Below are 13443 nucleotides of genomic sequence, written 5' to 3'. Positions count from 1 at the left end.
GTAGGGGTGTTTGAGCAAGCTTAAGGAACACTAAAGTCTATAATTAGAACTGAGATGAGCTTTCTGCTCTGACGCACATTGGACGCCAGTCTGTCCCTCCCTCTCCCGTTCTTTGGATTCCCTTTGTTGAGCAGCTCCTTTTGGTATGTTAATCTGTTTTCTGTTGCTACTGTAACTGCAGCTGAATCATTCGCTCAGTCAGTCACTCGTTCATTCCTTAAGCACCTCAGCAAGCAGTGGAAGCAGTGGGGAACACAGTGAGGGTTGCTAAAATCATTTTAACTAAGTTGGGGACCAAGGCAGGGTTGAGGAATGTTTTTGGAACGTTAACTGGAGGAAAATCTTTGAGAGCATGCAAAGAATGCTTAATTTTAACAATTACTCTACACTTGTTGGCACCGTTGGAAGAAGGCAGACAAGGAGTAGATTATTGTCATTTGTCTTCATTTCTACACAATTTCCAAAAATAGCCAGCAACTAAATACTGCCAAGAAATTTTTCCGACTAAATTCCAACAAATTTACTTCTCAATCAACCCCCTCTACACTCACATATGAAACGTATTTTCCATTTCATTAGTAAACATCACAAAAGCTTTGTCGCATGTAGTTACTAACTAAGCGATTACCTATTCCGCCCCTTTGCCTTCACCCTTTGCCTTCTCCAATGTGGTTGAGAGTGGTAGCTCGACTGACCTTAGGCATTTTGAACCCAATTTGTAAGCAAAATCGAGAGAGAGATGGAGGGAGGGTTGGGTGGTAAGGGGTACAACATACATGGCTGTGCTGTTAGACCTTCAGTCCGCCCCAAAACAGAGAAAACACACATGGAGAGAAGAAAAACGATTGCGAGAGCTTAGGGGGCCCTAAAGCTTCCCCTAGAGAGAGCAGAGAGGGAGAGGGTCCACCTTCAACTTGCGTGTTGCCAACGTTGGCGGGGCCATTGAATTGTTCATTCGGTCATGGCTACAACTGTGCTTGGGCTTTGGGTTTTTGGGTTTGGGTCCGGGGCTTGGGCTCATTAGAAAGTGAACGCTGAACCGCTGAATGCTCAAGAGACAATACACGAGTTGAAGTTGAAGCTGAAGACGAACCCCAGACATCGCATCGCAACGGATCGGATCGGATTGGGGGTCTAATGAAGCTTGACAGGCGGTTGTGCTGCCTATCGGGGCATGGATCGGTTCAAGATTCACTCTCCTCTGTCATTAGGGTTTTCCATCTTCTGCTTTTTCATTCAATTAAAATGTGTAACACACGAAGACCACGACAAAGATGAGCTGGTGACGGATGGCTGGGGAGATACGAGTATGAGAGTATGAGTACGAGTACCCCCGCTCCATTGAAATGCTGAAAGAAAGATGCGGAGCAGAGACACGACACGACACGAGACAGAGACCCAGAGAAATAAAAATATAAAATGATGTTAGTGGGAAATTTTTGTGGTTTCAGTGAAGAAGTACGCTGCCTGCCTGAGTACTCCGATTCCGACTTGGAATCACTTTCACTTGCACTTCGCTTTGCCACGGCCTGCTCCCCATCGCTCCACTTGTTGTTTCTTCTCTTGGCCATGAATGAATCGCCGCCCTCCCTACACACTCGCACTCCTCTCCTCTTGGTGCTGCCCACTGCCCAGCTTTTTGTAGATTTGTTTCCATACCGCTGGCGCCTTCATCAATCAACGAGGCAGCGGCAAGCGGCAGGCAAGCGGCAGGCAGCAGCGTTGGCCATGCTTGCCGCTCATGTGGCATAGACAATGGGAAAGTTCGCCCACAAGGGTTCTCTGTACTGCCCGCCCCCGTTAGGCTCTAAATCACGTACCACCTCCACACCCACCCACCCATTCCCCATCCACCATACCCCAGTGGTATGTGTATCATTACCTCGTGTCTCCCGCCTCTCGTCTCGGCTTTTCCATTGATTTTCGTGTGTGTTGCATTTTTCATTGGAAAACTCATGTTTACAAGCGATTAGCAGCTTATTATTATTATTTTTTGTATTTTCCATTTTCCCATTTGCTTTTCTTCTTTCCAATTGAATTTCTCAATTTGTTTTCATTGTCTGCACTTCTTCAAGGCACTCCGCCTCCGCCTCAATCATCATCTTTTTCCATGCATTATCGGATAATCCATGGCGCTGAAAACCGCTGATGGCCTTTTGCAAAAAGACAAATCTAGTGGCTTTACATAATCCCTCAGTCCGCAATCCACCATCCATCCATTCATCCGTAATCCCCACTTCCCACTGCCCAAATGGTCGTCAAATTATGCGAATTTTATTTCTTCGTTTACTATTTTTGGTTGCTCGGTGAATGTTGTTGAAGCTTCTTTTCTTTATCTCTTTCCTCCATCTGCCACTCTTCCATGCTCTTCTTTTATTTCTATTTCTTCTGCAGAAGCTAATGAACTTGAACGACAGTATTTTGTGGGCAGAATTGAGTAATTCGAATAAAAGTCCGGGGGTTTTGTAATTATTCAACTATAATTAAAGTTTTGATTAGTTGATTTTTAGTCATTGTGAATGTTGGTCTAGCTGGGATTACGAGCGGAAAAGAATTAGAGAAACATTCTTTATGATTTCCTACACTTTATACTCGTAGATCCTCAGAGTAAACCTTTGTAGAGACATTTCTACACCATTTTCTGTGTAAATCAAAGTTTTGGCTCCCATCCAAGATCCCATTTTTCCCATCGCAATTTCATAGGTAACAACAAAACACAAAACAAACAAGGCACGGGGGTCATTCACGGGTCAATGGCTTTCAATAGTGCCTCAGGTAACGCTTGCAACCCCTTGCCAAAACCCAAAGAGGGGCAAAAGAAGTCTGATTAATTCTACAGAAATTGCAAATACCCTGCATTTCGGTGCGGAGGGGACTGACTGCCTTGCATCAGAGGCTTTGATTCAATGCAAATTTGCCAAACGAAAACAAAAACTGCATGCTCTGCCGACGCCCAAGATGACGCCGCAGTCGCTGTCTCGCTGTCTCCATGCTTTTGCGTCTGCGTCCGAGTCTGCAATTGCTGCTGCAGAATTGGGCAACGATCCGGCCGGGAGCCCAAGAAGACAAAACGAAACAAAGGAAACGAGAAAAACATCGACAAAACAACAAAAATAACAAGACAGGCAAGAACGGAGGATGACTCGTCATGCGGATACCCTCTAAGTGGTTTTAATACTAAAAGAAATTCAATTTCTACCCGCGAAACCAATACACCCCTTATTAAGTGCGACTACCCTGTGTTACATTAGGTTCTTCGGCTTTTGCATATGCATATCCAAGAGTGGGCGGGGATAGAGGGGGAGGGAGGGAGAGTGGGAGGAAGCGACTAAAGTTGGCTCCAAGAAATTTGGCTCACACATAACTAGGACGACAACAACAGCAGCAGCAACAGCAGCAACATCAGAAACTGCTTCAAGAACTGGTTAATGGTTTGGTTTGGTGTGTGCCAACCGGCAAGCGGAAAGCGGCAACCGGCAACTGTTTGCCCCTGCCCCCGATCCCCGCTCCTACCTCATGCATGCATGACGTCAGCCATCGTCCGTACATCCCGTCCCATCAACCTCACCCCCAAAACGACCAACAACAACTGGTTTCGCACTTAATTTAGATGCTTTCCATGTGGCGGTGCGCATCGGGTTTGTGCGCTTCTTCGGCTGATTTCGGCTGCAGCTCATCTGAATTTATTTGCTTTTACACTGTAAGGCCTACAAACCTAGAAGCCTACAAAAGAGGAATCCATGGAGAAGGCGGAGGATTCAATGGCAGCAAAAGCATCCACAGAGGAGGTGGATTCAATGGCAGCAGAAAATTCTAGTGGCAGAAGATCAGGCATATCCAGTTGGGGCGGGAAGTTTGGACCCCACGAATTCCATTTCTCATCGATCGATCGCTCTCTCTCTCTCCCGCCTCGAATTGCTTTTATCAATCATCGCGAGTGGCTAGCGTTCAATTAGCGGGCAAACGGGAGTCGGAAAATCTCACTTAAAGGTAAAGCTAATCAACATCAGCCCGTGGGTCACGTGGGGAGCCCAGTGTAGGGCCGGCACCCCCCTCCAGCCTCGCACAGCAGCAGTAGTCGCGGAGCAGTCAAGCAACAACTTGGAAACACACAACAATGAATGGAGGGCCAACAATAAAAGTGAGAAAGTCATTAAATAATCCCACGACTTTCAACTACTGGAAAAGTCTGTTGCAAGACCCCAGGCAGGGGGGCACTGACAGTTGGGGCCTGGAAGTGCTGTGGGAATAATGAGACGCTGAAAAGTAAGACATTTCCTTTCAAGTGATTCGAAAATGTCAGGCCATCAACGGACTGAAACTACTTTCAATCGATTGCCAGCAGACATCTAGCAAAAAAGTTCTCAGTATCGCAAGACTCTTAGACAAAACTCAAGTCGCTGAGCCTTAATTTAATCGAAGTTTAAATTATTAATGAGAGGTAATGAGAGATAAGATATCCGGCCAATTATAATTTTGCTTTGGGAACTTGCTAAGCAAAAGCAAAAATGGCTTTCTAGTTCATTTTTAATTTATAGATTGCCATGGAATTTTTGGCCAAAACGAAAGATAATGGCTAAATGGTGTGACTAATAAATGCTAAAATATTTGTTGGCATAAGCTCAAAATACTTATAGGCGTAATGTTAATAATAATAGCTTTTACGAGAGTTTTTCAACTGGAGATAGGTTCCAAATCTCTTCCAGAATATTCCTGATACACAAATCAATCGTAGAACTTCCATCTTTATCCATGAAACTAAGTTAATTCTGGCTGTAACCATCCCCCTATCCAGCCCAACCCGGATACAATTCCCAACCCCATTTACCATTAGCAACAAATGTGAATTCTTTCTGCACTTGCTATCTGCCAGATAGATGGTTAATATTTGTGTACACGTAATCACGTGTTTATCGCTGGAATTTTCATGCGCGTGTCTCTGCCGTGGGAGTTTCGCCCCCGTGCTTAATGCCCATCCCCATCTTTGCTGCCATCCCCCAACCCCACAACATTGTATTCAAATGTGGTACGAGTATGCATGGAAAATGCCAGAGTTCAAGGTTTGTGTGGATGGATGGATGCACAGAGCACAGTACAGCACAGCACAGCACAGCACGGGAAAAGACAACAAACAGTCGCACAAATATCATTATACAGGTCGAGGAATTCCGAATTTATGCTCACGCAAATACAGTGAAAGCTCTCTATACCAATCCCTCGGGAAGGGACAACGACTCTTAATTGGAAAAACATGTAAAGTAAGCAGCGGCGCCCATCTTGCAAAGTGGACAAGCTAAACAGGAAAGGACTGCTAGGAAATGCTCGTATATACAATGCTCATTCAACCAGCACTAATCTTGGGCAGGGCAGAGCACCTCTTTTATAGCACAAATTCTTGTTTCCTTTCTACGGAGTATTCGTATTTGTATTTGTATTTTTTGTTTTGTTTTGCAAAACTTTTTTAACTCAACGAAATGCTGTGGCTGTCAGCGCCCTCCAGCGGTTGTTGGCGCAACTATTTCTACTGCAGCATGCCAACATTTTTATTGCATACTTTTCGACAGCGCATATTATTTGTGAACAAATAAAATATATGAAGCAACTGCCCACTTTTGTGGGGGAAATTAAATAACTTTATAAGTGTTTTTTTGCTGTGCTGTGCAGAGTGAGCTGTGTGTGTGGGCCCAAACGACAATAACGACGACGACGCCCACTGCGATTGGGGGGAAAACTTGTGGGCGCGTGGGTGCGGTGGACTTTAGAGGCGGCTTTAACCTTTTGTTGTTATCAAGAGAGCAGAGCCATGATGGGATGCAGCAGCAGCACACGCTTCGTGTGTGGGCAGTGCAACCACAAAGACGAAAAGCAAAAAAGAGAAAAGAAAACCCAATGATGCCATTGATTTTTTGGGGCCCATCCCTGTGGCAGCAGCAGCATCACCAATTGCGTCACAAATGTCCTCTAGCCCACACGCTAATCGAACCTTGAACTCTGACCAGCACATGCACAGACAGCACAGACAGGAGGAGGAACCCTTACATGTGCCGAAGGATAATAGAAATGCGAAACCCTTAAACAGGGACGAGACAGACAGACGGACAGTCACACTTACCAGTAGATCTCATTGGAGGTAATCATATTGGTGGTCTTGTAGTACTGGGCGGCAGTGTAGCTGCTCATTGTGTTTCAGCTGCTGTCATTTACTTGTGGGACACGACTGTAGCTAATGGCAGGGCCACTTCTGTGCTCCTTCTCCTGTGCTCCGCCCAGTGAAATGGAATGGATTCGTCGTAGTTTATATTGGAACTAGGTTCTCCTCTTTGTATGGATTTTAAATGGACGGTTTACAAACACTTTGGCAGCCAATAATGATGGCAAAAAAATCAATACACTGACGGCGACGGCGGGGGGGTGTGTGTAGCATTGGGCGCCACCAAAAAATTGTTCACTTTGAAGATATTTCCGTCGCGTTAATCTTCCTTTTTGGCGATATATTTATAATCGTAAGGAGTGTATGTGTATCTACGATATATGGCTATATAAAATAAATCTCTGGCACACACAGACACACGCACATATGGATGTATTATTAACGGGATGTGAACAGCAGCAGAGCAGCAGGGGGGCGGACTGCCGGGGGTGGCGGGTGTTGGTGGCGGCTACGGCGGCAGACAAGCGAATACATACACGGGACGCGACGGAAGGGGGACGAGAGAGCGAAAGAGAGGGCACACGCGACCAGACGAAAACAAAATTTTTCCAATTTTTCAGCGACACTTTTTCCCCAGAGCTAGGGCTGGGGCTAGGCTACGGCTAGGGTCTACAGACTACAGGCTAGGATGCTCCTTTTGGGGTCTACTTCAGCACAGACATAACTGAATACTCTTTCCTGTGTGTGTTTGTTTGTGTGTGTGTGTGTGAGTGGGCGGGGTATAAAAATACTTTTAGGCGGAAAAGCGTCTGCGAAAAACTAACGTCGGATAACTGTATAAATGGGAGTAATGAATGTTACTGAAGGCCGTCGACTGAAGGCAGCGCAGCGACCGAGCCAACACAGTGGAGTGCAACCCTTAGTGTGGCGCACAGAGAGAGAGAGAGCGAGAGCCGGAAGCCAAGAGAAATACATGGAGAACCGCCGGCGACTGAGAGCGAGAGCGAGCAGTGAGCAGCGACAGATGTGTCTCTCTGGCTTCTTTTGTTTTTCTTGAATTTCTTTTTTGGGGGTTGGAACCTCCCCCGGTTGCAACAATGGGAAATGCAGTATTCCTGCCCCATGCCCCCAAAAGAAAGCACCCCATAAATTATTTATTAGGCATTGCAAATTGGCGGCACGTAAGCCCTTGGCCAAATAGTTTTAGTATGGCATTAAAAATCATTCCACAATGAGAGGCAATTAACAGCAAATTTCCGTTCGGGCAGAGCGGGAGAGGGGTTGCAAAACCTAAGCGGCCTTTTGAGAACGAAACTCAAGATGTTTTCGAACGTTGGAGAAAACAACCTCCAGGAATTCCGCCCTTTAGATCCTTCGACACTCGCCAAACCAAAGAAATTGCACAAGCAGAGGCAACCCTTAGTGAGACGCAAAGAGAGAGAGAGAGAGAGAGAGAGAGAGCGGAAGAGAATGGTAGTTCGCCTTTTGGTATTTTTCAGTGCATATTTTGTTTGCTGGTCTGGCAGCACCTTCACTTAAATTGCTGAGCAGAGAGAGAGAGAGAGAGAGAGAGCAGAGAGCTAGGTTTACAGTTGAAATACACTGCCAGAAGTGGCGAAAATAATCTTGAGAGTTCAGGCAACTGGAACAAAATAAAGACTTCGCCGTAAATCATTAACAATATGGAATAAACATTTTCTTTACTTTTTGTTTCGCTGTTTAATGATTCTAGAAATTAATTATTGCGTAAATATTTACAATACGAAATTTTCATGAATAATTGGCAACGATTTATCATTAATAAAATACGAGTAAATTTCCGGTTTCAGAGTGAAAATGTAATTGAAAAATAAAACTTGTTTATCGAATTAACTTGAAATGCAAATAAACCAAAACAGAGAAGGGCGCGAATTGAATGCATAAATATTAGCATAATCCGTAAATAATAATTAGATCCACTAAGAATTGTTTGGCAAATAAAGAAATATATTTTTGGGAGCAGAGTTTTCATTTCAATATCAAAGGGTAAATATTTTTGAATATATTTTCTATAAATTATCTCAAATTTATGAACATAAAAATAGATTATAGCATAAATAATTCATACATTCATAGACCTTCATGTTTATACAAGAAAAAGCTGTCTATAGAACTGGTGAAAAGTATTCTATTTAATTCCTTTAAACCAGAGCAACAAGATTGAGTTATTTACTTGGCTAATCACAATGAAATGAATAATTGAGGCAGCAGCTACCATGGCTACCATGCCATAGGAATACTTGGGAGCGACATCTCTGCCTCGTCTCTCCTCCAGGCTCTTTCTTTAGAGTTCTTCTGAACTCTTGTGGGTCTGAGGCACAGTTCCCATATGGGAGGTTTTGTTTGCCTCCAATGATTGGGCAAAGACCCAGAAAAGTGATAGCTTCACCCTCGCTGCGGCCTGCTCCTCCTTCATATTTTGCGTGTCTGGTGCGTGCTCAAGGGGGTCTCTCTGGCTCTCTCTGCTGCGGCAGTTGCCTCTGCACTTTCTATGGCCCCGTTGCATGCAACCTAATGCAGTCTAAGCCACACAAAAGGTCTCTCCTCGCTCGTGGAGCTTCGACTTCAACTTCAATTCTTGTGCGCGCTTTTCAAATACAAGTCGGACAATAAGTATTTAATAATCAACAACAAGAGGAGAGGCAGAGGGAGATGCAGTGGCAGGCGGCAGGCGGCAGGCGGCAGCGAGGTAATTGCAACTGGCAATTGTGAGCCCACAGCCATGCCCCCCATGCACCAGCGTACAACACGCCCCCATTCGTGCATTTTATTGTGTGAACAAAAAACAACTTTGAAAGAAGTTCAAAACTCTTTGAAAGCGCACCCTGCACTCCCTCCCCCCACTCAGACATGAATATTTCAGCAAAGTGCAGGCGATGGTGCTTGACGAGGGGTGTCAGGGGGTGGGTGAGTGTGGCATGGGATCCTACTTGGCCGAAGGTCCACGCCCCACCCAAAAAATGGGTCAAATGACAATGAAGCGCATCAAAAATGCAAACTGCAGTCGAGGAGGGATATCAAAAACACACAAAAACTGAAGAAGATGACAACTGAACAAAAAGAAAATGACAATTTTCAGCTGCAGAGATAAGAGGGAAAACTTTTAATCTTGCCTCGCTGTCTCTGTCTCACTCACCCATAAATGAAAACAAACAAAAGCCGAAGAAGCTGCTGGAAAAGTCAGAAAAGATGATGGAGCAGAAGAGCAGCAGGGCAGCAGAGCAGCAACAGAAGAGGAGAGATCAACTTGTGCAGAGAATAAACAGAAAAGAGCAGCCACAATATTTTCACATTCTTTATCATTTCTCGAAATGGAAATGGAAATGGTGCTGTGGTAGGGAAAAGGGACAGGGAGAGGGAAGACCAAGGAAAGACCAACTTTGAGATTCTTGAGATGAATTAAGCGCAACGGCAACAAAAGATTTTCCCTCTTTGGCTGTCATAATATTGAAAGAGCCTTAGAGATGATGGCAGCCTGCAAATGGTTGGGCGGAGAGTGGTGGGAGTTTAGATATGGATGTGGAGCAGAACCACGGGACAGCTGAAGCCCAGAGTCCCAGAAAGATGACAAGTTATTAGCGGGGCGTGCGCTTTATACTGGGTGGGAGTCTCTCTCTCAGGCAATTTCCACTTGTAAATGCGGATGGGGCTGCTGTCAAATAAAGTCAGTCAATCAATTGTAGAATCGAAGGGCGGAAACATCTCGGATATTCAATGACAGTTTACAAATGTTAAGGATTGTGGGAAAAAATTAATATTTAAGTCTGAATTTTATATTACTTTAGTCTTCAAGAGGTGCCCCTTAATAGAGTGTTCCAAGCAGCAGAAAGTTCACCTGCAAAGCAGTTAATTTTTTTAGGAAAAAGTGCATTAATCCACAAAGCACTGCATAACATATAAAGCAGTGCTGTAAACAACAAAGCAGTGCATAGAATTTACCTAAGAAGCAGTACATTAATGTACAAAATTCCAACTCAAACAGCCTTGGTCTTTCCTTGGCAGAATTTCTCTTTGTCTAAAGATGCACTTCAATTCTCGAACTTTCTGTGCATGCCATACATAAGGCATGCCACAAAGGAACCATTAACGAATATGTTACATCCATATTATGTACTGCTCCCTCTGCATTCAGAGCACATTTCGAACATATGAATGTCAATTCGTTGCCAAGCCAACACCCCACAACACCCAACACCCAAAAAGCTAATAAACTAAAAAACAAATTATTAAAATGCATCCAAAAATATGAAAGGAAATAGAGCAGAGCAGTGACCGACCCGCTGCTACAGGTCCACACATCACAGCGGAGTGCACAGACCAGCCTCGTGCATATTATTATACGAATATGACAAGATATGTGCAACATCTATATATGTACATATTTATATATACAAGACTCTTGCTATATGTATATTTTCTTTTTCCCCTCTTGTTGTTTTGTTGCTGTTTCATTTGTGTTGCAAAAACGAAGAAATGTCAGCAAACGCTAAAGAGCACTTCATGTTGTATCCACGGACGACACAGACACATCATGCAGATGAGATGGAGTGGAACTGTGTGGCCTGGAGATGAAAATGGGGAGCTTACATGATGAAGAACACGATGCAGAACATTGGGGTGGTGGTGGCGTAGTGCATACAAAAAAACAGAGGGCCAAAAATCAACGAGCAACATGCTAATGACAACAGCCAAATACCCTTACCCTTGCCTAAAGGGTGTTTTGGAGGCTGAATCACACACGATTCGATGCACTGTAGCCTGTAGCCGGGGTGTGTGTGAATCTATTTCATGGTTATCATTTAGATCGAAAAATAGTGCGTGTTATTTTACATTCGTTCTAATTATCACTCCGACACACACACACGCGTGAGAAATCGTGATGGGAATAAAGGCAGCAACAAAAGAGAAACCTAATAGAATCTACAGGTTTCAATACAATGGCGTGAACCTGCCAATGAATCGTCGCATTTATTCATTCAAACTTCATAGTTTCCACTGAATAACTGAAGGATCATTTCCCATATTCATTAAGACCAAACGGAAGTCTCTTTTAAGGAATATAAATTAAAAAGAACTCAATAAAGGTCATATTTTGGATCACTTCTTTCATGTTTGCTAAGTTTCTTTCTTTCCATGTGTCTCACAAACTGAACTCCCAAATCCGTATGCCCCAAAAGGTGGACAGATCATCGCATAAAGGAGAAAGGGCAGAGCCACACTCCCAACTCCCTCTCGCTGAGCCTTAGAAGATGCACAAAAACAAACAGAAATGCTGTTACACGAGTGCCCAGAGTGCCCAAGTGGCAGGCGCTGAGGCATCCTCCACGGAGCATGGAGCATGTAGCATGGAACATAGAACATGCAACATTGCAACACAGTCCCGGAGGGCAGAAGGCAGAATGCATGCCAGCGAACTCTCAACAGTCAGTCTGCCACCTCTTTTTGGGGTGGTTTTTGATACGAAAGAAGGACGAGCCCACAGGACGATGACGTGTGGCGGGGAAAATAGGGACAACACGCACACACACAAAGAAAAAAGAGAAAAAAAACTGTGTTGAGATTTCTTCCCTGATGCATACCCACAGAGATTGTCATGAGTCATGGGAGAGGAAAGGGAAAGGGAGAGCAGAGAGAGAGCCATCCTCTGATGCATGCGAGATGAGAAATATGAAAATGAGACGAGGGGCAGAAGTGGCAGGAGATGTGTGAATGTGCGAAATGGGACCAGAGAGAGAGAGAGAGAGCGAGCGGAGCACCGCAGTTAAGAGGCCACAGAATGAGAATCCCCCTAGAATTTTGAGAGTCTGTGTGTGCCCGTGCCTCATTTGCGAGTGCGTGCGTGAGTCTGCCCGTGTTCGTGCCTCTGTTTCTGCTTTGTCTTTGTATGTGGTGGAATGGAATACTTTTACAGTTTGTTAAACTCTATTTTTAGAGCTCCATCTCTCCCGCTCTCTCTCTCCCTCTCTCTCTCTCTCTGTCCGCACATTGGCCATGGGAAGGAAACCCCCGTCTCCCACTTGTGTCTGCGTGTGTGTGTGTGGGGGCGCTTGTTGGCTTAGTTTTTCCACAGTCCATGGCGTATTTTTTGTTAGTTTTTCCTTAATGCACTGCTGCATGTTAATTTGATAAACACGAATATCATGTAATTCCAGCTCCAAAGTTATTGAAACATCTCCGAAAAACAGCTCCTACCCCAAAAAAAGATTACCCAACAGACAAGGGGCAACGAAAGCAGCAGCAAGTAGGCTTAGGGGATACCCTGGCAAGATCAATGGGAAATCAATAAGAATAAGAATTGGTTGCAATTATACGAATTTAATCTGGCAATTTCGGACTTATAGTACAGTTCCATTAATAACATTTATAAACTGTAAGCACTGTAAACAAGAAACATTCCCCAATTTATGCTCTTCTTGCTCTACTAAATCTTGGTACCCTCAGTAAAGGGTATACCAAAGTTACAGCATTTTCAATTTGACAAGTTTTAGTGCAATTTGTTAAGGGCTCCTAGACAGAGTCAGAGGCAGAGACAGCGCTGGGGGTGATGGCGTTTAGGAGTGCTTATCAGTGGGAGTGGGGAAGTTGCAGATTGGTAGTGGCAGAGGGTAAAGCAGTGAGGGGATTGTTGAGAAAAGTTTCAGCAGCAGAGAGGATAGATGTAGCGCTGTGTAAGCGTGGCAGAGAGCAGTGGGAGTGGGATGAGGGTGCAGTGTTAATTGAGTGTTGCAATTAGGCCAGGTGTAAAGGCAAAGAGAGAATCAGGCAGCCAGACGGGTGAGCCTTAGATTCGACATGGGTACCAAGGCTTATGGAGTAGATTGCCTTTCGGCTCGGCTGCTGCGCTGCTGCTGCAACTGACGCCACGCAATTAACGGTAACTCAATATTCATCCCAGAGGAGGGGATCCCTTTCTCTCACCCGCGCTATCTCCCCTTCTCTCTCTGTCTGTTGTCACCCTCTCTCTCTCTACTATAAAAGGTGTAGGAGAAATCTGACAGTCAATATATCGATACGAACATTTGTTTGCCTTCCCACGGCCGCTCACAGTGATAATGACCATCGATCGATGATTATTATGATGATCATGTTGCAGGCAGCCCCGTACCGTACCGTTCCCCCATTCCGCTCAGTGGTAATGCAATCCGCTAATGCAACAACTCTCCAATTCAAAGCCGTTAGCACTAAACAGAAATCGAATACGAGAGCAACTTATTAAAAACAGTAAAACAGACAGCAAATCAGCAAATCGAAAC

At 44.6% G+C, this 13443-nt stretch overlaps 1 protein-coding gene across 3 annotated transcripts in view; it reads right to left on the bottom strand.

Annotated features, from left to right (window-relative positions):
* Positions 1-13443, bottom strand: part of LOC117895870 (IQ motif and SEC7 domain-containing protein 1) — a 39235-nt gene that overhangs the window by 17548 nt on the left and 8244 nt on the right. Inside the window, exon 1 of one of the 3 annotated variants that reach the window (XM_034803847.1) lies at positions 6113-6380. The exons of the other annotated variants lie outside the window; for them this stretch is intronic. Coding sequence (XP_034659738.1) covers positions 6113-6180 — 68 coding nt within the window. The 5' untranslated portion in view covers positions 6181-6380. Of the gene's footprint in view, positions 1-6112; positions 6381-13443 lie in introns of those variants that run through there. 3 annotated transcript variants of the gene reach the window in all.

The sequence above is a fragment of the Drosophila subobscura genome, chromosome J (assembly GCF_008121235.1).
Source record: "Drosophila subobscura isolate 14011-0131.10 chromosome J, UCBerk_Dsub_1.0, whole genome shotgun sequence".
Taxonomy (NCBI): domain Eukaryota; kingdom Metazoa; phylum Arthropoda; class Insecta; order Diptera; family Drosophilidae; genus Drosophila; species Drosophila subobscura.
Note: the sequence above shows the minus strand (reverse complement) of the source record. Positions and strands in the feature narration are given on the sequence as shown.